Raw genomic sequence first — 24,406 nt, forward strand, 5'->3', positions numbered from 1 at the left:
GGGCGCCGGGAGGGATTGGCCGGGCGGCGGGGGGAGGCGGGCGGAGAACATGGCGCCGGGGAGCGGCGCGTGCTGAGGCGAGCGGAGCCGGGCCGGGCGGCGGCGGGGCCGCCAGGGATATGCGGCAGCGGCTGTTCCCTGTGCTGAGCCGGGCTCTGCCGGGCTGGACGCGCCCCTGGGCCGCCCCGGCCTCGCGCTCTTTCCCTCAGGGCTGGCGGCGGAGCTCTCTCGGGTACGGTGCGAGTGCGGCGGGGCCGGGGCAGGGCCGCGGGTCCCGGGGCCGTGTGAGCCGGGGCCGTGAGGCCGGAGAGCCCTCGCGGTGTTGTGTAAGAGGCGGCGGCGCGGCCGGGCGGGGGCACCTTGCGAGTCCAGGGGAGCGCCCGCCCTGCCCTGAGTGCGGCGGGGTGCCGGGGCAGCTCGGGCCGCCGAGCGGGGCTGGCGCCGGAGCTTTCCGGGCAGGCGGTGGGCGAGATGGGGGCGGCGGGGCCGTGTGCGCCGAGGAGGCCTGAGCCCTGAGCCCTGCCTTGTGTAGAGCCTTGTGTCCTGCTCTACTGCCCGGGGGAGCCCGCACTGACGCGCTCCGGTGTTTGCAGCTGCACCTCCTTTGACAAAGCAGGCTTGGTCATCAGCCGTGTGGCTTTCGTTGCCCGGGGGCTTGCTTTGTGCTCCTTCCCTCTCAAGAAACCTCCCCGAGTTGTCTTGTTACTTAACTTGCCTTGTCTTCCTGAGGCATAATTGTGAAAAAAAAGAAAAAAAAGTTTAAAATCTTTAAGAGGAGACTGCTCTCAGTTACTCAGACTTGATGGGAGCTGCCTCTTCAGTTTCTGACGAGTTGTCTGGCAGCGGCATTGTGCGGGGCTTGTTATTGCGTGTTTGTGTTAGCAGGGCCACCAGCTCCGGTGGAGAGCGCGCAGCTAGCCTCGATCAAGGGAGGAGCGGGCAGGAGGCTTGGCACAGCTCACTTCTAGGGGCAATTTAAACTGCGTAACAACTCGGCAAAGTTTGTCCGAGAAGGGAGCTAGGGTCAGGGACAAAGGCTGAGTTGTTTTCCTTCTTTAATTAACACTGTATTTGTTACCTTAGTAGCCAAACCTATATTTAATACCGCACGAGTTAGAGACGTCAAAAGTAGCATCTTTCCGGGGAAAAAAGTGAGTTATGATGACTCATACTGTCGGCGCTCATGTGTCAAAATTCGGATGCACTGCTACTGTTCATTATTGCTATTTATGCTTCAGAATTGCAAAGGTAATCCACAGTGTGGAGAAAAGCCAGTGCTTGTCTCCAGCTGCAGTTTGTCTTGCTAGATTACTCCTCTTTATGCATGTGAATATATGCAGTATTTGGACTTAACTTTATGTGTGTGAGTAGGCCTGTTGTGTTTTCATACTGCCTACAACCATGATTTAATCATCCATTTAATTTTAATTGTGAATTAGGATTTACATAAATGATAATGAAATGAGAGCAGGCATAGTTATTTCATGCGATAATTTTTTGAGATGTGAAAATTAAGAATCTTTTTCTTCAGTTACATGTTCCCTGTTTCCATCTCTGTATTTTGTTCATGCTTGACCTTTTGCTTTTTGTAACATTTTAAACTTTCATCTTTATGTCAAGTAGCAAGGTAATTTCTCAGTTACAACTTACTTCCTTTTCATCTGATGTACAGAATTAAAATTACCTATGCTATTTGGGAAGTCCCTAGAAGGATTCTTATTTCTATGTTTGCCTGCTTTTTTTTCTCACTTTCTGCTTTTTGTCTTCAGTCATTGTAAGGCTGTGGTCTAATCCCTTGGATGAAATGGCACCTTTGGGAATTGATTGAAGTGTCAAGTATATAACTTATTTTGCACATGAGTACAGAAGCACTCCCCTCCCCTCCCCTGTAGGATCCAGAAAAAGAGGGAAGGGACAAGAAGTTCATTACCTCCGGTGTTTCACTGTACTGGGAGGTATAAGGCTCTTAGCTATAAGGATCATTGCTGGTTATTATAGGAGTCATTTACGAAAAGTACAGTCAAACCACTTGAGAAACGGCATGTGGGGTTGATATTTTTAATATATTAATTCTGTTGTATTTGATACTTTTATAGTAACTTTGGGTTCCAGTCTTCTAACAGCATAGAAATCAAAAAGTTCATAATAAAAATCTAGAGAAATTGCTTTGATCAGTTTTGTGTCTGGTTGTGTATTTATATATGCATGATCTGTCAGGGAGTAGCTTTGCTTTCACCTTTTATAATGTCTGTAAGTTGCTAAAATGTTCTTATCATAGTACTGTATGTATATAATAAGGGGATTTTTGATAGATCCTGTTTGAAAGTTGCTTCACTACAGCTTTCTATTAAAATCTTACCTTCTGCACCTTGTTTTTAGAATGAGTAAGAACTGTAGCTTGCCTGAACAATTGATATGGAAAAGAATGCAGTAGAGCTCAGAGTTTATGTAGAACCAGAATTGTCCAAAATAGTAAAAACTAAACTACAAAATATGTGAACAGCCAGGACTTCATTTGTTGAAACACACCGTTGACTCTTGTAAACTGCTCATTGTTATGGATTTGTGTCTCATGTCAAAGCTCTAGTGTTAGATAGTTGCTTTTAATGTGGGATTACAGTGCTTTTAATGATTCAGAATTCTGAGTTCTCTCTGTTTTTGTTGCTAGATCAGATTTTCTTGCCAGTTCTCTCATCTTTCTGTGAATTTCTTGTTGTTATGCAGTACAACTGAAGTTTTAATCTCATCTCGTTTTTTTGTTTGATTTTTTTTTAAAATTCAAACCTCACAAGTTTTTCTTTTTGAGGGTATAAGACAGATGGTAGCATAAAGCATTAAGTGAGCTGGCTTTACAGAGAGTTTTGGGCAATTTGATGTGCTACTTGCACATAAAATCTATGAAATACACATCAGAACAGTTAGAATAAAGCACAGAGATCTCTCCTGTAGCATCCAGTTTAACATTTCCTGTTGTGTGTGCAGGGCCACGCGCTAGACATCAGCACAGTCCTGGGGTCATGGAGCAAGCCCTGCAGCTGTAGGGTGATGGAAGAAAAGTGTCACGGGGAGGTAGAGAGAATGAGAACCCCTGGTCTGCAAGTATTCAATGAATAAAGCAATTAATTGAATTAATGAGTACATTTCTTAGGAAAATCTGCAAAATACTCTTTGAAGCAGTTGGTCACGTAGCACAGAAACTGGCCTGATCAGTCATGTTCTTAACATGCAATTTGAAAATACTGGTGTAAGCTGAATTACTATGCCAGATCTGTGAAAATTTTAATGATTCTATATTTTAATGATATCTAAAGATTAAAACCAGATAGTTTTACTTACCCTTCTCCCCCCTTGTCCCCCAGGTCTTCCAAATAATCAAATGCTTCAAAACCCTTTTGGAATTTTGTAAAATATTGAGGCAAAGAATTGTTAGGGAAAGGTTAATTGTTCTATTTCTGGTGAATGTGGTTAGAGATTGTTTACTTTGGAGGTTTGGATGAATTGTTTGGGGCAATTTTTGAGGACATAGGAAAAGTAAGCTGAAGTAATTAAAAGATTAAAAAAACCTTGTTATCCTTTATTGCTCCATGTAGCATCAAATTGTATAAGGTCCTGCCTTTCTGTTTGACTTTTTTTACCCAATGCTTTGGGAACTGTGGAGCGGTCAAGTTCAGGACTGTAGATTTAGGGCAGTAAACTAGCTTTATGGTGTCTGATTGTATATCCCATCTCGTTTGGCCAGTGCATCATTGTAATTATCAGGCCAGTTACCCAGCTGGGGCCTGATCTCGCATGTGGAACTACCAGGGAGGGCCCTTGTTTTAGCCAAGGTCACACGTGGTGTGGTCTCATTAATGCTGCTGGTAATTCCTGTACACGGTGTTACACACCAGTGTTTCTGCTGTCACGTTGGCAGTGCAGCCTGTGGCAGACCAAGTTTTACTGCTGTGATCTAGAAGTTGTGGAAGCTGGACTCTGGGAAACAAGAGCATGGGAGGCATCTGCCCTGGCTGCCATCATTAGGAGGGAATTTTCTGAGTCAATTACAGGCTTGGCAAAAAGCTGCAGACTGAGGTTCTGAAAATGCTTTAATTGTAGCGAGACTTTAGAATTTCTTCAAAATGAACTACATAACAAAACCTTATAAATATTCATCATCTTCAGACTTGTCCGATTTGGCATGATTAGTTGTTCTTAATAACTTGGGAACACTGATTAAATCATTGTGGGGCTTTGTAGTTGGACCTTTTGTGTATGAAGTAGTAGGCTGAATTCCTGATGAGTTTAGAAGTGATAAAACATGTTAGTGTTTTGAGCACTTTATCTATTTATGCAGTCTGTCTGCCTGTGCATGCAATCAGAACTATTTAGATCAGTATCAGGAATGTGTTGGGATCTCATACATTCTCTAGCTTCATGGCAAGGAAATTCACACAAGACTGATGCTTTATGGATGTTGAATCATGAGATATTTTAATCTCTAAGTGTCTAAAAGAACGATCGATGAAAAAGTATGGATAGTCTCCTGAAGAATCCCTTTTGGTAATGTTCAACCTGAATTGATTTAACTTTCCTGCCTACAGTTTAGTCTAAAAAAAATTTATTATACAGGTGAATGGAAATGTTAAGGGAGTAGGTAGATTCTTGATTGTTTTACTGATAACATAATTCTGCTGCTGTCATGATCAGGAGTAGGTGCAAGAGACAAAAAAGAGGGGTGCAGACCTGTGCAAGAATGCAGATTTACTTGGTTGTTGCAAAGCCATGAGCTTGCGACTGAAGAAGTTCATGGACTCCTCCAGAATGCTCAGTTTGGTGCTGTCATCCTTGTGAGAGGTGCTGGTAGTTCTGCAGCACCGGGCCTCCTGCCAAAGCACACAGCACTTCTTTCACTCCACGCACTGGCAGCTGGAGAAGTCTTCATGTAAACCAAGATGGATTAGTAAACAGCACAGAGAACATGTTAGCGATGGTAATTCCCTTGCAGGACAGAGCAGAGGTTCTCACTCAATGAAGGTTTCACTACGCTCTGGTAAATGGTAAGCAATTAGTTGCATAAAAACTTCAAGCAAATATGAATTTTAAGGCAACTCATAGAATGCAAGCATCAAAACCTGCTGAGATGGTAACTTGCCTTTCATCTGGAGCAGACCTGTGTACTACCACCTGACTTCAGTATGTGCATACTGTCATGACAAAAAAACAACTTGAGAAGCACTTTGGAGTTTGTGCCTTGGGGGTCCTATTTTTATTAGCTAGTCACATTTCTTGCATTGAAGCAACCCTCAGGAGTTTCTGCTAATTGGTTTTCAAATATGGTCCTTTAATTGTTCAAACATTGGACTTAGATTTGACTACACAGGCTAATTTTTAATTAAAGTAACTTTGCTAAAATAACTCTGAGATATTAAAATAGTGAAGCAGAATCATATATCACTTAATCCCACTCTGTAATACTCTGTTTGCAGGTGAAACCTGGCATCCCCAGAGAACCTTGCTGCTTCCAAGGGACTGCCTGCCTGGAAATGATTACAAAAATGGAACCTCAAAGAATAGACTATAATTTCACTAGAAGTGCTGTAATTGAAAATTCAGTGTTGGTTTTATCTGATACTTTTCTTGTACAAGTGAAATAGTTTTGATGAGGAGTAAGAATATTTCCTATTCATGGAGTAGGGACCCGGTTCTCAGCTCAGACATCCCTATTCTTTTTTTCTTTGTAATCTACCTTTGTAATCTTTCCACCTGTAATTTTTGAGCCAGTGGAAGAATTTCCGCTGCCACAGTAATGCTTCGTATTGTTCCTGCTGTTTTGGCTTTATTGGATCTTTGTCTGTTGCTTCTGCTTCATGAAAGTAGTAAGACAATATTTATTTTAATGTTTTTGCTGGGCTATTAGCTCTGCGATGAACATAGCACCTCCTTTGTGGAAGAATTTGCTACTGACCAGCAGCATCCAGTGCTTGCTGTAATGACAGTACAGCAAGTAGCTGTAGCACATGGACTTTAGGACAGCTTCTGAACATGGCCTTAGAAATAAAGCTACTTATTGAGAAGTACAGGATTTCTGGTTTTCTTAATTTGTTTTTGCCTGTGGTTAAAAGTGGTTCTATTGTCCAAAAGTGATTTATAGAGTTTTAGGATTCTGGTGTGAAAGAATGGAATGTGGTATTTTATAAAGCAATTTCACTTACTTAAAAGCTGCACAGGAAAGCAGTCATATGAGGGAATGTTTAGTATTGAGTTTTACAGTTTACTCCTTAAGAAAACATAATGGTATAAAAGTTCTCTCTAAAGTGAAAATTTTTCTTCTCACTTTTGTATTGTAGTAACATATCAGCAGGAGGAGCCGTACGTAACCAGGAGGTGTTGGTCTTGTCCTCTTGACGTATTTGCCTTCCAGGAGTACTGCATAGTTGATCGGCCCTTGATTTTATTTGAGCTGTTTGGTACTGTGATTCACTTTGCAGCACAATAATCATAGGTAATCATGCAAACCCATTTGAAGGTAGAGAATGTTGTATTCACAATGCCCACTGAAATAACAGTGAAGGTGGAGATCCAAATTTCAGTCCTTGGTTTGAAGGCTTAATTACTGATGTCGTCCTTTTGAAAATTGTAGCTTCTTCCTGTACTGGAATTTCACTACCAAGTTGGAAGAACCCTAGGAAGGAGGCAGAAGTAGAGAATCATAATAAAATGAAGTGGAGGTGTGCAGCTTCATGAGACACCAGTTGAAATCTCATAAGGTTTCATAGCTGCGTAATTTGATGAATCACATTGGAAAGATGAGTCATCTGAACAAACAGTAAAGTTCTGTGACTTAGTGATGTGGTATAGAAAAAACAAGGAGATATCAGAGGATAAGGAAATTGCATAACATTTTAAAAAACCCCACAACTCGAGTAGTGTATAGTATATATGTGTCTTCTGACAGGCAACTAGTATCTTATTGAGAGAGAGTATTCTAGCTGAAAACCAAGGTATAGGTGTTCATTAGCAATCAGGAGCTTAAGGGATGTCCTTGTTCTCCTGCACACTTAGATCTGCCAATCCAGCCTGTGTGCATGTGAAAAGCAGTTAGGAACAGTTTAGTTACTGATTTTCATATATGAAAAGTATCTACACTCACTGAAAAAATTTTACACAGTAGCTTAAGTTTAGTAGAGTATTTCTTAAAACGCTGAACGTGGAGGCATCTTTTAATTGTTAGCATGGCTTGTATCAGTGCTGTTGATGCAGAGAAACAGAGATGTGGTACTTGGGATAATCTTTGTATTTCAATGGTACATGCATTTTTTCAGTGGAAGAAGGCCCACAGACATTCCAAGCAGGATTAGCCCGAGCACGGGGTTAAACTAGCAGATAAATGGCCAGTTTAAATGAGAGCGTACACATTTAAATTTAAATTCAGCATTTCAGCTACTGTTTATGATTACACTTGATTTTTAAAGTATTTTATAGTGAGAGAGCATTGTTTTACTAGTTTGTATGTTTCCTTCTAAAATGCACTGAACCACACATTTTGAAATGTTACTTGATATTGTTTATAGCTTTTGTGTGGAGACATTCAGATTCTGAATCAGTCACACTTAGTTTCTTAGCATTTCAGAATTATGCCTTTAAAGAAGGGTATCTTGTAGCATCTGTTAAACTAATGGTAGAAGTTTAAATAAGCGAGACAATCTATTCCTGTTTATCGTGGCAGTTCTGCAGTCTTTGTATTTTTGTGGCACTATTGTAAACAGTGTTACTGTTTCTTGCTTGAGTGTACAAATCCAGTGATCTGTTAGAAAAATTTTGTTTATTTGACAGTTACAACACTCGTAATATAATCAACATTTCAGATACATGAAATACTTTACTGAAGTTTGAAAGTATACTTGAGATGGCAATATATGCTTCATTTTATTTAATTTTTGTCATAATTGAATAAGGGGTTGACATTTATTAAGTTTGGGTTGTTTCAATTTGGGTTAATGTGATACTTGAAGCACTTAATTAAGTGATCTACATCTTTATTGTGTTTCTTGATCTTCAAGGGTTTTTGTTTTTTGTTTTAGCAACAATACCTTTCAGGATCTGAATTTTAGGCAAGTTCAGTGAATTTTGCATGTAATTAAACTTTTAGCTGTTGGTATTGCCCTGTATCGTCTAACATAACATAAAAAAATTAGCAAGGTTTAAGTGAAAATAATAAGAAATGTCTTCTTTTTTCTTTAAGGTTTCAGAAGGAGTCAAACAACAAAATGAACAGTCAAGCTATTAAGAGAATAACAAATGAAATTATCAAATCACCTGAGGATAAACGAGAATATCGTGGACTGGAATTGGCAAATGGCATTAAAGCTCTTCTCATTAGTGACCCCACCACCGATAAGTCCTCAGCAGCACTTGATGTCCACATAGGTATTCAATTCATATTGTGTTAATTATGTCATTAATAAAAATGCTTCAAATTCTGGTACCTTGATGCAAATAAACTGACAGGAGTGGTATGCAGTTGGCAGCCTAGCCTTTTATTGTAATTTATAGTTTATTTAATTATTTCACACATCAAGTTCAAAATTATTGGAGCTAAATGCTCTTACTGTACTCTGTGTTTACTCAAGTGTAGCTCAGTCAGTTGAAACACTGCTTTTAACCATTAAGTTTCATGTTATGAAAGATCTTTTGTAAGCAGAAAAGGGGTGGGTGCAAGTGCAATTATTTCAGACAGCTCCATCTGTCATGTCAGACTTTTTTTTTTCATGCTAAGTTGTTGATGTGTAGAGGTGAGAAAATGCTGTAGTGCTAGAGAAGTTGGAGAGGCACTCCCTAACTTCAGTGGTGCATATGTGTGCAAATAGCAATATGGGAAATAGAAAGTGGAGGCAATTGCTTTGACTCTGTAATAATGGAAGCCTTTTCTTGTGTCTGAGGTATATCTCAAGCTTGTGTAGTTTTTCAGCTGACTGGAAAGTAAGATGCAGTGTGTGCATAACCTAAAGACCCTCTCTTGCCATGTCTGTAGTTGGGAGCTCTTGCTGCTCTTTGTGTTAGGGCAGAAGTAATAGATGGAGTTCAAAAACTTCTGGCGTTTTTTGTTGCAGGGATGGCTGTCCCAGATCATTATCTAGTTCAGAGCATCCCAAATGTGGTTTTGTTAAGGTCCTGTGACAGGGATAGCCAACTGCAGCATCCAGTTCTTGCACATGTGCTGGAGGAGATGGATCTGCTGCCTTCATCTCCTCTGTCCCGCTGCACATTGCTGCACACCCCGAGGCGGGACTGCCACTCTCCAACTTCTGCCTTTTTGTTTCCATTCTTCCAAAACATTCTTGTCTTTTAATCTGTTTGCCTTCACACCTACTAGCTGGTCATCCATAGCTGCTTGTGTTCAGGCAATTACAGGTTATCACTCATCCTGTAAACCACAGGATTAATACCTCTTTAATTATGGTTGGCAATTGCTGCCTCTTAACACAATGCATTTATTAAAGTCAAGGTATAGATTTCAGAACACTGTGATTTCCCAGGTCTTTACAGATTATGAGTCATGGACTTCAATTGAAAATCATCTGTATAAGGAAGTGCAAGCTGATCTGGAGAGGCAATTTGAGACACTAATTGGTTCAGTTACTAATTCTAAATTTAAAAAAAAAAATTAATTTTAGTTGACTGTAGTTGCACAAGTGTCTTACAGCCACAGAATTGATGTAATTGTCTGAAGCAACATACTATAATAGAGTACTTTAAAAGACTTAATGTTTTAGTATTAGTATTTTAGTATAGTATATATACTATTGTCTTAGTATACTAATATATTAATAGTATATATTATAGTAATATATACTATTAGTATACTAATATATACTAATATATATTAGTATTTGTATTTTTATGAATGGCTACATGAAATTTTTCCTCTTGCAGGATCCTTATCTGATCCCCCCAACATTGCTGGGCTTAGTCATTTTTGTGAGCATATGTTGTTCCTGGGAACCAAGAAATATCCGAAAGAGAACGAGTACAGCCAATTTCTCAGTGAGCATGCCGGGAGCTCAAATGCTTTCACGAGTGGTGAACATACCAACTATTACTTTGATGTGTCACATGAACATCTAGAAGGTGCTCTGGACAGGTAAACACATTTGTTAGTATTTAAATTTTTGTTACAGGTGTTCTACTTGAATTTATTACTGTAAAAGTTTTCTGATAGTTTTATCATTATGATATTAAAAAAAAAGTTGGTTTTTTTTTTCTTTTGTTAATATTGATAACCAGATATTTTTCATTTTGAAAGTCTTACTCAGATTTTTTTCATCTAGGAGAGTTCATCGAGACAGAATTTCTGAAGTTTAAGTGTTGTGTTTACACTGAATATTTTTGGAAATGCGAGGCACAGAATATGATGATGAATTTACACATTGTGCAAACACTGGGATGGTGCAATCAAATTCTGTGCTTCCCATGGGATCCTTATTGACAGCAAAACAAGGCTGAAGTCTAGAAATATTTAAGGATGCTCTTAGTAGAGGGAACTTGCTGAAATCTCAGTGTTTTGTGGGAGGGGACAGAAATTGAAAGGTGTGTAGCCAGTGAGGTAGAGTGAGTTTTCGCTTTGGTTTCTCCCTGAATGTCTGACAAGACTTATTTGATTGGTGAAATTGAGAGCCACTTGCAGCTAAAACTCAGAATAGGAGAAGTTTTCACTGTGGGAATTGTGATGTAAGGCCCTTGATTCTTGTACTACCTTATATGACGAACGTGTTGTTGTCTGTATTTATAAGCAAAGAAATTGAGAAATAAGGATATCAAATCAGTGTCAAAACTGTTAAAGAACTCGTAAGTTCTGCATTAAAAAAGAATGTATTCAGCTGTTTTCAGGAGGAACCAAGTTTTATACTTTTCTGTTGCAATTTATGTACAGTACTCTTGACTTGAACTAAATTTTTTCTTTTTAGATTTGCCCAGTTTTTCCTGTGCCCCCTGTTTGATGAAAGTTGCAAAGATAGGGAAGTGAATGCTGTTGATTCTGAGCATGAGAAGAATTTGATGAATGATGCCTGGAGGTTATTTCAATTGGAGAAGGCTACTGGAAACCCCAACCATCCCTTCAGTAAATTTGGAACAGGTTTGTCAGAATATAATTATCTGGTGGCATTCTATGTAACATACATAGCATTATTGTTTATATAAAATTGCTAAAGACAGACCGTAACAATTCTCTTTATTTTCCTCTCCATACATATTTATTATGGTGCTTTATGGCATTTTTCATATTGTAGACCAAACAGAGCTAGACAATAGCATAGGAAAAAGAGTCATCCAAGACTTTGAGTACAATGATGAAGAAACCTTTATGATTCTGATAATTACTTATTATAACAGTGAGTGCTGTTTTCCAGTTACAGGATTTGGTCGTCATTTGGTACTGGTAATTCTTTGTGTATAACAATGTGAACAAATAGTGTTTAAATTGTTGTTAGCCACATGCTTTTTGTTTTTTTAATATTGCATTTAGACGAGATGATAGTGACTAGGTTAAATCAGAAAGATCAGCAAAATACTGTAAAAATTACTGAGCAGGAATATAGAAACAAAAATCTGAACCATAGAACACATGGTAGAAGACTGATAGACAAAATGATCTTGGACAAGTCCCAATCCTATGGCTGTTTTTTTCTTTTTTTTTTGTTCAGGCTTAATTGTTCTCCAAATGCTTAGTAACAACTTAAAATAAACACTGCTAAACCTCAATTCAAAAAGCATTAAAGTTAAGATATCACAGTTCTGGACAAAGCCACAAATGTTTGATGCTTTGGTAGAAGTTTAAATGTTGGATGGTTTTTTTTTTGATAGGCATTATTTTCCACGTGAATTTATTTTTGAAACATTCGAAGTAACAGGACTGCACTGCTTGATCATTGAGTATAATGTGTGCAAAAAAATGTGTTTTGTGGATGGGTCAGTTTGCTTTATGAATAATTGATTCAAATATTGGGTATGGTAGGAGAGCAGATAATGGGCTCTAAGGCAGTGGTTTCTTCCTCTGTCTCTAAAAAGACGCGATGTACCTTTACATCTGTTGATGGAGAGCATATTTATGGGTCTGGTAGCCACCTGCTACAGGAGCCAGTATTGCTCTGTTGATCAGTAAAGAGAGGCTCTGTAAAAAACTATAACTCCATTTTCCAAAAAGGTAAATTTTTAAAATAAAGCCTTGGGAGCTGTGCGTTAATAGGCAGGTGTTCAAAGTACCTTCTGTTACCTCTGCTGCTGAAGACTTTATTTAATTTCTATGTAGCACACAGAAAACATGAGTGGAAGTTGCAGAAATAGTTTTGTACAGTTTAAGAAGGTTGTCTAGCTCGCACAAGTGAAATGTTTTCTTGGGGAGAATACAGAAAATGTGCTTAAATTCAACAGTAATAGTCATATTCCTTTCTCCTTAGATTAGGTTCTGATTCCGAAATTAAATTACAGCACATAGCTTTCCAGTAGGTATGACTTGGCAGAAGAGGGGTTCAGCTTTGATGGTTTTTATTTACCCAAAGAGATGACAACTGTGATGCATTTGGCAACCTTACTGATCAGCTGAGATGTTGTTAATCCAGCAGAGTACAGGAATTACTCCATTTGATGCTTCAGGTTACTCCTCATTGCTGCGCACCCTGTTTTGTCAGCAAGCCTTCTATTATTCCTTGTCTGTCCATAGAAACAAATGCACCTTCCCATTTGCTTTTAAGAGTGTGCATTTTTCCCCAGACATCCCTCACTGATCTCCCTGAATTAATGCTTGTGGTGGTGACTTCTCCATCATTACTCTGTGTCAAGTAATTTTCCAGGTACTTCTGCACTGGCTAGTGTCCATTTTCCTACAGCTGCAAGGCATCTGTTGCTTCCTCATGTCCTCCAGTACTGTAACAGCACAGTTACCAACTGAAGCTTTAACTACGTTATTTTATTTTATCTTATGTATTGATGCTGTGGGAGTAAACAGAGTAGAGTGTCTAGAACTTCACCATTTAATTTGTCTGCATATGGTGAGGAATATACACAAAATATTTAAAACATAAGACAGTATTGAGCCAGTTTTCTTATTATGCATATTGATTATTTTTAAAATTAATATCCATCCAAAGGAAAGCAGACTGATTAAATTATACATTTCTTATTGATCTGTAAGTTCATAACATTAAATATTGTTAAACATCTCATATTGTTAATTATTTTCTTGTTACAGGGAACAAATTCACTCTGGAAACTAGACCAACCCAAGAAGGAATAGATGTAAGGCAAGAGCTACTGAAGTTCCATTCTACTTATTATTCATCAAATTTAATGGCTATTTGTGTCTTAGGAAGAGGTGAGTTTGTTCTCTTGGTTGAGTAAGACTACATATATACTTGAAAAAAAACCCGGAAGTTCCAACTGCTTAGAGCCTTCCACAGCTGAGATGATATTTTACATAGGTTTGCCAAAAGCTTAATAACAGTGTGTTGAAAGCTGTTTGCTTTTTCAAAATGTGCTGGCAGACTGGTATTTGTGTGGTGTTTCACAGTAAAGCTTAGATGGTGAGTACGAATGGAAGGAAGTGAGCTTTTTATCTAATCAAGAGCAAGTTCACTGAGGAATTTTACATGGAAACTTTTTCACCAAGAATCACATTGGCAACTGTAAATCGGTAGTAAACAAAACTTTCCCTGCAAGATTAAATGAAAGTTTATTTTGCTGATATGCATAAAAAGTGGTGTTTTTTAATAGAATAATATGCAGTTCTCAAAATTTTAATATGTAGTAAACCCTCTTGGTTTATATTGTTTTGTTAGTTTCTTCCCCAGCACAGTTCTGGTAGTGTAGTGTAGGGGCATGCATCTATTGGGCAGGAAAGATTCTGCTTTCTCAGTTTAACTGGGTTTGTTTTGAAAACAAGGTGTAACTGCTTTTAGAAATCTTTGAAGGATTAAGAATGTATTTTGAGATGTCCAAGCAGTTGATGTTTTGTTTCTTCCAATAATCACGCCTGGAAGTCTTCCACTAAAAAATTGCAGGAAGAATCTTTTTATCCTATGCTCACTGTGAGAAGTGCTCCAAAATGCATTTCTTGAGGCAGAAAGCAATTTTGAAGGCAGCATTTCAACAGAAATAGTCTAGGTCAGTTTGGGTGAGTTAATGCACATCGTAATATTCTTTCTGCAAGAAGTCTCCTCTTGTTCTTGGAAAGTACTGCAGTCACAGACTGAAACTGGAATGGATGGAAAATTAGAAGTGCTTAAACTGGTCACAGGTGTGTGTGTTTTGGGTGCTAAGGACAGACCTGACTCACAATGTACTTGAAGTACTGGACATGAGCTGAGGCTAAGGAAAATTCAAGTTTTGGCAAAGCTACTTTCACTCTAGAAAATTTGTAGGTGTAATTCTATGTCCCTTAAGCTTTTGTGGAATGTTTATTTTTGTAGGTGTTCAATATCTCATGTATCTTTCAGTTCTAGCTTAGTTTAATCTGTAAAACATAAAGATATATTTTCAGTTACAGGATTTATTTTATTCATGATTGAAGCCTTCCTTTAATAAGCATGGTGCTTCTAGCATGTTACAGTTTAAAATTTAAATACGAATATTTGCTTTCTTTCTGAAATTAAAAATCATAACACCATTAAAACTACTTTTCTGTATAATTCATGACTCTCACAAACAATATTAAAAAAAATAGTTTGTTGGAGTCCTTATACAATGACCGTGTTTTTCCTAATGTTTCTTTATTCTAGAATCCTTAGATGAGCTGACTTGCTTAGTGGTCAAGTTATTTTCAGAAGTAGAGAATAAAAATGTCCCTATACCAGAGTTTCCTGAACATCCTTTCCAAGAAGAGCATCTCCGGGTACGTATACAGATATGTCTTCCATCCAGAGTGTATATTTTAAATGTTATTTTTTATCTTTCAGTAACACATTGTGCACTTCACTAGTCTTTTATCAATATCCCTGTTCAATTCCATATTTCTTTATTGATTTTCCACCCACTTTTCCATGCTGAGTATAGTTTTCTATAGTATATAGTAAAGGTTGCACATTTGGTTGCAGTTGTAAGCAACTGTGAAATTATTAATTTTCCTTGTTTTTATCATGAATGGCTGAAGTGTTGCCCTAAGTTTTAGATACTTTTGAAATTTGGGAGATGTGTTTGTAATGCATGTGTATGTGAAGGCAACATGATAGATGCTCCTGAGATGAATCCAGTAAATGAGTTTCCCTTTGTTTATGGGTCTCCTTGTTTCTCTTCTCAGCAACTTTATAAAGTGGTACCCATTAAGGACATTAGAAATCTTTATGTCACATTTCCTATACCAGACCTTCAGAAATACTATAAATCAAACCCTGGCCATTACCTTGGCCATCTGATTGGGCATGAAGGCCCAGGGAGTCTTCTGTCAGAGCTTAAAGCCAAAGGTAAGTCCTTCATGGGTGGAGAATTGAAAAATATTTGATCACACATTTTTTTAAAGTTTAACTGTGTCTCACTTAAAATAGACCTCTGTATGTTAAAGCCTTTATCTGAGTAATTTGAACTCTAAGTAATTTTGTGCTTTATTTTTGTTTCTGCAGCAGGGAGGAATAAATAGGTTACAGTCACTCAGGCTGCTGAGGCTATTATTTCTTTGACTCCCCTTTATGTGCCTTGTGTAGAGAATTATTTGAACTTCAGCATAATGATGTTGTCTCTGTTCGGTCACTAACGTTACTGTCAGGTCCCTTAATGTCTGGAAGATTATAATGGTGTATCTTTTGCTATTTTACTTTATATCATTCTGTTCCAAACAGAAGTAAATTATCCCGTAATCAAATGATCCTGAGTTTGTCATGTCACTCTGAGTACAAAATCAGATGGAGCTGACTTGGGTTATGTTTAACTTGCACTGTTGCTGTGGGCATTAATGAAGTAAAGGAAAACATGTAAATTAATCAAAATGGGTTTTAATGTTGCTGAAGCATGCAAAAAGTTGCATAAATTATTATAGATTTGTTTATGTAATATAGTTTCTTTTTAATGACATAGGGTGGGTAAATACTCTTGTTGGAGGCCAGAAGGAAGGTGCTAGAGGTTTCATGTTTTTCATCATTAATGTGGACTTGACAGAAGAAGGACTTTGTAAGTGAAGCACTTTGTCTGTATTCCATGTTATTGCTGATGTGATAGATTTGTGTTTGTATCTGAAGAGACTAATTGTTATTATAGCTTGAAAGCCAGTTTATTTTAATTAACTTGTTATTATTCTGTTTAACACACTTCACCTAGCATAAGAAATCATCTTATTTAAGGTTATATTAAATTAGGTAATTAAATACTTTAAATAAACTTATTTAAAGAAGAAGAGCTGTTAATACCTTTGTGTGCTACTCATTTATACTATTTAGACTCAAGTTAAATTATATTGTAAATCAGTATTTTCACATAATAAGACATGTTCCATGCACTTCTTGGAATTAGCTGGGGACATAAACACTTACCTTAAATTCATGTCTGAAAAAAACAAGTTCAACTTTTTTGGTGGGATTGAGGATGTACTTAAAGATCTTGATGTATCAAAGTGTAATTAAAAATAAAACCAAATTTGTGTTCATTTAATTTCTTCTCTGTGCAGAACTGAGTGAATTATTAAGTATTTTTTTCTTTTCAGTGCATGTTGAAGATATTATTTTGCACATGTTTCAATATATTCAAAAACTACGTACAGAAGGACCTCAAGAATGGGTTTTCCAAGAGTGCAAGGTAAGTAATTGGGGCTGTGTCATATGTACCATATGTAGTACAAACGTTTTTTTATTATTAGATTATTTGACTTATGTAACTAGCATTTAATAATCACCTGGTAATTAAGTTTGTTAATTTTTAAGATGCAACATGACACAAATGACAAGTACATTCAGAATACATTGTTTTAACGTAGGTATGGAATGCTCTTATAGAGCTGGGAGTTAGGATGGCATCATGGAGGTGGAGGAAGAAGGCTCTTGCTCTGTCCACGAGGATTTTACATAACTTTACTTAATTTTCACTGAAGAAGGGGGGAAACATTTACTGTGAGGATTAACACTGAACTGGAAATTGAAATGGCTGCTATTCTACCCCTCCCTTCTTTCATGTGTGAAATTGTATAGTTGAGATTGTAAAGGCAACAGGACATTGAATCTGCTTTTTGTTCCCCTCATCTTTTTGAAAAGTCAACTAAAGCCTTTTCATGAAGTACTTTGGCAGCACACGTTAGTCTTTGTTGAACTGTTCATGCTTCTTACGGGTCTGGATAGTTCTGTGCGCACAGAGCAAAAATGTAGTGTCCTGTTAGATAGCACTGCTCTTCTCAGTGTCAGTGTGAAACAAACCCAGTTTTATTTATATATGTACATATGGTCTCATTGGTTCAGTACATATGCTTGGGTAAAGATTCCTTTTCCCATCTCAGCTTTGTTTGATCCAAACTATTGAGTCTCTCTGGAAATAGAAATTCTGCAGGTGGGTTACCTTTGTTTCATACACTTGGACATACATACCTGTGAAAGTACTTTCAGGTCTTGTTATCCTCTGCTAAAAATCCCAATGGATTTGTTTCACTGACAGAGTAAGCAAATACAAGGTTTGGAAAAGGCAGTTCCATCCTTCTGTCTCATCCCAGTGCCTTTCCCTTGCTCCTCTTCTTGCAGTCCCAGAACTCCTGAGACTGTGGGGTGAGTCAGAGAGCTGGCAAACTAGTATGAAAAGGATCTTTGAGTTTACTTTCTGCTGAATTGTTGAGTTAATCAGTCTCTCTGCATGGTTTCATGGAAGGATGGACTGTCCTTTTCACTGGCCTTAAAGTCTCAGCTCTCTTTAATTCACCCTTGCCATTGTATTCTAAGAATGATGTGTTCTATTTCTGTGGCTGAGACAGCAAAAAGAAACACTCTTTTTCTGTCTCTAAACTTACTCTTGGCTGACTGAACAAAAGAAAGAGAAGAGGAAGAGAGAGAGAGGCTTCAGTTCATTAATATATGACAAACATTGCACTGGAACACTGTGTACTGGTGGGAACAGAGTTGGTGTGTTTTCAAAATATCAGGAAATTTAAATATATGAGAGATGAGGCATATCTCTTAGCATGAAAAGGACTTACAAGACTTGTGTAATGATTCACATTATGAGACTATCACAAATAGCTTGTGAGTTTGATGCAACTTGAATAATCCTGAAAACTTAGTTAGATACTTGTCTGCTATAACATAGATACAGCAAAAGTACATCATTTTCTTTCATTATAGAAAAGGAATTATGTAGCCAGTCATTATTCTTAAAATAGGCTTTAATTTATGATCTTTAATTATTCATTGTTTTCTAGGATCTAAATGCTGTCGCATTCAGATTTAAAGATAAGGAACGACCACGAGGTTACACATCAAAGCTTGGAGGAATGTTGCATGTAAGTGGGGAGGGGGTTGTTTTTGTTTGGTTGTTGTTTTTTTCTAATGATTTAGCAGTGTGTTTGATTATCCACTTAATAAATACAGGCATCTGTGAGGTCCTTTGTACTTCTTCTATGCTGCATAGGCCTTAGTTTTGGCAGTCAATACATCACATTCTGTTCACTCTACCATTTTATACTTCTGTACTTGGTAGAACTGATTATACAGTAACTGGAGGTGCTGTTTGATCTGTTTCAGTGTTTCTAAAGACATGTACCTTGCCATTGCATTTGCCTGGTAGCTAAGTGTTCTCTAGGGAAATATTAGACAGAGAATATTTATGATAAAACACTGTGGTCCTTAGTTCACACTGTTGAAATGCTGCAGTAAGCAGAAATGTTTGTATTAAGATTGCAAATTGAAATGCTTGACTTCACGGATGTGATTGTGTGTTGCTACTGAAAGAATCATCATCTAGCTTTTACTTGGCCTTCAATACTTCTTGCAAAATTCCCTCATTTTGTGCTAATGGAAGATATAGGGAGGTTTGCTGAGTTTCTTTTGTTCTAGTGAAATCAAACAACTTTTATACATTGCAGCCATTCTTCATTACATGGCTAATGTCTCCATCTATTCAGAGAAATCTTTGGTTTCTTTGCAGGAATTACTGTTATTGGTTGTAGACATTTAATCTGTAAAGTCTAAAATAATGATGTTTAACTTTCAAATTTTCCATCTGTATGCTGAAAAGCATTAGACTTGGCTGAAAACATGTAAACGGATATTTAAAGAGTTCCTGTGTGGCAAGCTGTCTCTTGCTTTTGTTCTGTCCAATGCCTAAAATCTCTAACAAATGGACTTCCGACTTCTGAAACAGTCCTTCAGTATTTGTTGGATTATTTCTGATTACAATTGCTGTCTCCGAAAATCAGGCCAGGAAGTTGCCAGCAGTGTTCCAAAGAGCAGGGTATTGAATCAGGACTTTTTTTTTTAATGTCTTTCTTTTGCTTTGCAGTGTGAATGGTAATTTTCATTCTGCTTTAGTAGTTAAATTACCATCAAATTCTGAATCTTTAGCATTCACACTTGCATTATTAATAACTCAACTTTGGTCATTGTCCTTGATCTCCACCCCCACCACCCTTTCTCTTTTATGTTAGAATTAAGTGTTAACATTTTTATTATACTTTTAGATATTGAAATATAATTTGCTTTAAATCATTGTAAATAAGAATTGAACTGTTCGAGAGTCCTAAAAAAGCCTAGGTTTTGTGTTTCTTTGTTTTATTTTGCTTAGTTAATGTTTTGTTTTCCCTAAATGCACGCTAGTGAGTACTTGGTCTTCTTTTATCTTCAGAAATATCCTGCAGGGGTCAGCATTTACCACGTTATTTTTACTTTAATCAAAATACCATTTAAAGGTGGGTGACTTTTATATGGAGACATTAAATATTCTAAGAGAGAAGAATGGTAAATATAAATTATGTAAAATTGCCTAATACTTGAGAAATATGATTGCATAGTTAGAATGCTACTCCCTCTTGTTTAGTTTTGAGGGAGAGTTTAAAACATCCTGCACATTCCTAATTTGAAATTACTAAGGTAATGCAGCTTTAGTGACCAGGAATGTTTGCTTTTGTTTCCTCTACTGAACCATGGCCATTTCATGCTTAGTTTTGTTTAATTCACCTATGTGTTCCTCGATTTTGTTTTTTAGTATTATCCTATAGAAGAAGTATTGGCTGCTGAGTATTTGCTTGAAGAATTCAGGCCTGATTTAATAGAAATGGTACTGGATAAATTGAGACCAGAAAATGTTCGGTGAGTTAAACTGTATTTTAACACAAACATCTTAAGAAAGCAGATGAACTAATGGCAACACAAAATCTTAGGTGTATCTTGCAGCTCCAAAGTAAATGTGGTTGAAAAATCTTCACTATGTTTCTTTGTATGAGAAGGTCTTAGATATATGTTAATTTATTTTCAAAGGTTGATGTATTTCAAATAATTATCGGACAAAGTCAGATAAATTCTAATTATGAACTATATTTGCAAATATTATTATGGGGTTCTGGTGTTTCTGGGGATATGCAAGTAATGATAGAATAAATGGAGTTGCCTGTATCAGCAACAGTAGTTGCCATAGTAATAAATGCCCTTTAAAGAAGGGCCTATATTTTTGTGTGTGGGCGTGCATCTGTGTGTAATGTGTGTGGGATACTTCAGCTGACGCTTGACTATGTCAAAAGATCATCTTTGAACAAACAATACTTTAATGAAAATCTCCAGTTCTCTTTCCCAAAGTATTTAATTCTTCTCTATTTTGAATGTATTTTCATGTTACTCTACCACCCAAGTTCTTGAAAATTTGATACCTCTAACATATAAGCACTGTTTTTAGTAATTAACATAGAGAACGTGTAATTATTTGCTCTTTGTAGAAAGCTTAACCAAATTCCACACGAATGTGAACTTTTAACTAGTTTTAGAACTGCTTACAAGCAATAGATAAACCTGAGCTGATGCTGATTGAGTAAAGGAGCTGCAGGTGTTAATGAGGTCTGATGTTTATTATAGCTTCACATAGCTTTGAAGCATAGCTCTTAACATTGCAAGAAAGTAGTCAATATTTTCTGATTCATAATGCAAATTGGGTCTTTGTTACTGCCCAGAGAACTTCCAAAGCATCTTCTTACTTAAACACTGAAAAATTGCTGGAGGAAATTAGTACAGGTACATACATTCATAGATTCTTTAGTTTGTCAGGTGCTGTTGCATGCTACAGACCACTCATCACTTTTCTGTGTTACTCCTGTGCTGGCTCTCCTGTGCCAGCCTTGACATTCTTTCCAGCTGTCAGTGCTTCAGCATAGGACAGTCATACTGAACCTAGTTCAAGTTACTAGTGTGAGAAAGGAGAGTGTAGAGAATACTGGTAGAGGGAGAAAATTCAAGTCTGTAGAATGTAACCAGAACCCTAAGAATAGTGGCAATGGTGTTTAGAAGAATGTGGTGTGGTTTTTCCAGTGACATAGCAAACATCTATTTCGCAATGATCTTTTGCTGGAGGTAACGTAGGCCCATATCTGCTCTTTGCAGTTCTGCATTCCTCTTTGTCCAGTGCTGAAATAAAGGGGGGTTGGACAAGAAAAGCTCCAGATGAGCAAGAATCTAATTAGAGAGGAAAAAGTAATTCTAAAAAGATACAGAATTTAGGTGTAGCATGCTTGAAATATTAGTAAGCAAAGAAGATAACAGCTTACCCCATGGTATGTATCTTCCTATAGTAGTTCTCTAGGGTTGCATCAGTCTTCTCCCATTTCATGAAGTGACTTCTGGTAAGTGGACATTTTCTCCACACTTGGTAACTGTGGATTAATTTTAAATAAAAACTAGATTTTTTTTTTTTAAGATGGAACATATCTAGAACAAATATGAACTGAAGATGAACTTTAGGATATTAAGCAACTAATAATAGTTTGATCACTCAGGTAATGGAAATAGGTGTTTCAGAATTGGTCATTGGTCAGTAACTTCTGTGGGTCTCTGTAATTGTGGCCTTCAAATGCCATGTGTCTCACCTTGCTTTCTTCTAGCTGGTGCTCTTTGGTGCTGTATGTTATGTTTAATCTTCTTCAGGACTTAATTACGTTGTCTCTTCACTCTACCTGACTTAAGAAATAGATGTCATTTAATAGATGAAGAAATGTGTCATTTTAAATTTTTGTACAAAAAAGGTGCTAAATATTGAGAGGAAAAAAGGGCTTTCAGAACTGGAATAGACCTGTTTTTATGGCTTCTTCAGTTAATTGTTAAAAAAATTATATATTGTCTTATCAGACTTTCCTACTTTCATTTGATTGAAAGAAAATACTAACTTGTGTATAGTACTTTTAGACATATTTACTTATATTTACTTACTTTAGATATATTTTAAGCACTTATCCTGTGAAATCAGAAATAGAATGAAATGAACTGCAATTTAAAATTATTTTACTTAACTAAAATCCTTCAAAGTATAGTAAAATATGACAGGGAATATAATTTTATAGTATCTTTTATTTTAAATTGCTGGCAAGATACATTATCTTGGGAAGGGAAATTTACTTAAGTATTACTAAAAGTGATTTCATGGTACATTATGAAGATTCAAATCCACTGTGGATTTTGTTTTTAGTGGAATCTCTTAAAAGAATGAGTTGAGATTACAGGTGTTAATAAAAGGGTCCCCTTGTGATACACTTTTTAAAAAAATTACATCTGTATCTATATGAATATAATGAGTTACCAAATCAGTAGCCTGCTCCCTTCTTTTGTCTTTTTTGAGCAAGTTTATATGCTTTTCAAAAAACTTGTGCACATCTGCTTTCAATATCTATATTGTTTGGTTATCCACCATTTACTGATATGTATGCTCATGTTTACCTTTCTGTTCTCCCTTTTTTATGAAAGAATTATTATGTGCCACATCCTAACTTTGCCTGTTGTTTGGCATTGTTTTCCTATTTTTATTGTTTTTTTTCTTTTTATGTCTTGCATACGTTCTGTCTTGAGGTGCTTTAGTTGGCACTGATTTGAATTTCTTCTTTGTATTGTGGTTTTATTTATCATTTCTTTTCCATTCACCTATATTAAGGACCTCTTGGCATAGCTATATTGTAGCAACTGCATTCAGTGTCTTTCCCAAAAGTATAGTTTTTCAACTATTATTTTCTTAACAAACTTTGAGTTTAAAAAGTATGAAAAAAAAATCACTCACAGATGATATGCATGTAAGTATGCATGTGCTTCTATTTGACTGACCCATAACAGAAAGTGTTCATATTCTCCTTCCACTTCCACACTGCTTGTTGCATTTAGTGCCTTAATTTCCCTAAGAGAAAAACTTTAAAATGTAAGTATTATTTTTGCTTGTTCAAACTGTATTGGGTTTTACCAGCCATCTGTGAATATAAGGGAATAGACTTGGCATGTGTAGCAATCTTAGCTGAAAAATGTAATTTTCCTATAATTTCCAAGGCATTTTTCCCTTCAACATCTGCAGAATAAATGCTCTTATTAAAATTTAAGAAGATAGTGACTCACCAGATTAAGCAGCTAAAGAACATTTTCCCCTGGATAGTAAGTGGTTTTTTTTCCTCTATTGATAGCAGAAGTGCAGCACTAGTACTGTCCTAGAGGGTAGAAAAATAAAATGAAAGCCAAAAGCGTTGATAGAGAAATTTCTAACTTTCACAGACTCTCAAGCAAAGTTATTTCAGTGCACTTGGTGATGCTCACCCTGAAGGTAAACATGCTAGAAATGTATCTCTTTGGTTTTAATTGCATTGGATCGGAGCATCCATTTTGAAAGTGACAATTTGTTCACTTATTTCCCCCCACAAATCCTTGGTAGTAACTTAGTTTTACTGAACACTAAGAAATAACTTGTGCTTCTGCCATGATCAGTGCTGCACCCCAGCAGCAGCTCAGTGTGTAGTTTTCCCTTTGGTTTCTGAGGGGATTTGTATATGAGGGCCTTTGAGTAGGATGTGTTGCCTCACATCAGTTTTACTGATGGTTGTGAGGGAACTTATGGACAAATAGGCTTTTGTTATTTTTATCTCAATCATGTTGTTATGTATTTGAACGCGAGAAAAGTAATTTCTTCCATTGTTTGATAGTATCACAATTTGGAAGACAAAGTTTAAATTAGGTCCAAAAAAAAAAATCAGTCCCTTATAGGAATAGATTTGCTTTGACACATTTGTTACTAATGTCACAAGTACTGACAAAGTATTCTAAATCTATTTTTTTCCACCTTCAGAACCTTTAGAGTATAATAGTTGATAATCTTTCGTGGAAGTACATCCATTTTAAAGTACGCATTCTCTTCCCAAGTAACACTGTCCTGTGGATTTCTCACCTGTAGCTTCAAATTAGATTTCAGGAGTGTGAAAAACAAGATAGTATTTAGTAAATATGCATCACATTAAAGAAACTGTGGTTGT

At 36.9% G+C, this 24,406-nt stretch overlaps 1 protein-coding gene across 6 annotated transcripts in view; it reads left to right on the forward strand.

The window, feature by feature from the left end:
• Window positions 1-24,406, forward strand: part of IDE (insulin degrading enzyme) — a 60,244-nt gene that overhangs the window by 361 nt on the left and 35,477 nt on the right. For 2 of the 6 annotated variants that reach the window (XM_038140254.1, XM_038140255.1), the window contains exons 1-11: window positions 12-232; window positions 8,222-8,406; window positions 9,913-10,120; window positions 10,944-11,113; window positions 13,226-13,348; window positions 14,751-14,863; window positions 15,269-15,431; window positions 16,039-16,131; window positions 16,661-16,752; window positions 18,353-18,433; window positions 20,134-20,237. In XM_038140254.1, the coding sequence (XP_037996182.1) occupies window positions 120-232; window positions 8,222-8,406; window positions 9,913-10,120; window positions 10,944-11,113; window positions 13,226-13,348; window positions 14,751-14,863; window positions 15,269-15,431; window positions 16,039-16,131; window positions 16,661-16,752; window positions 18,353-18,433; window positions 20,134-20,237 (1,445 nt within the window). In that variant the 5' untranslated portion in view covers window positions 12-119. Of the gene's footprint in view, window positions 1-11; window positions 233-323; window positions 1,249-6,326; window positions 6,482-8,221; window positions 8,407-9,912; window positions 10,121-10,943; window positions 11,114-13,225; window positions 13,349-14,750; window positions 14,864-15,268; window positions 15,432-16,038; window positions 16,132-16,660; window positions 16,753-18,352; window positions 18,434-20,133; window positions 20,238-24,406 lie in introns of those variants that run through there. The other 4 variants (XM_038140258.1, XM_038140257.1, XM_038140256.1 and 1 more) reach the window with 4 other exon arrangements.

Source organism: Motacilla alba, chromosome 6 (genome assembly GCF_015832195.1).
Source record: "Motacilla alba alba isolate MOTALB_02 chromosome 6, Motacilla_alba_V1.0_pri, whole genome shotgun sequence".
Classification (NCBI taxonomy): domain Eukaryota; kingdom Metazoa; phylum Chordata; class Aves; order Passeriformes; family Motacillidae; genus Motacilla; species Motacilla alba.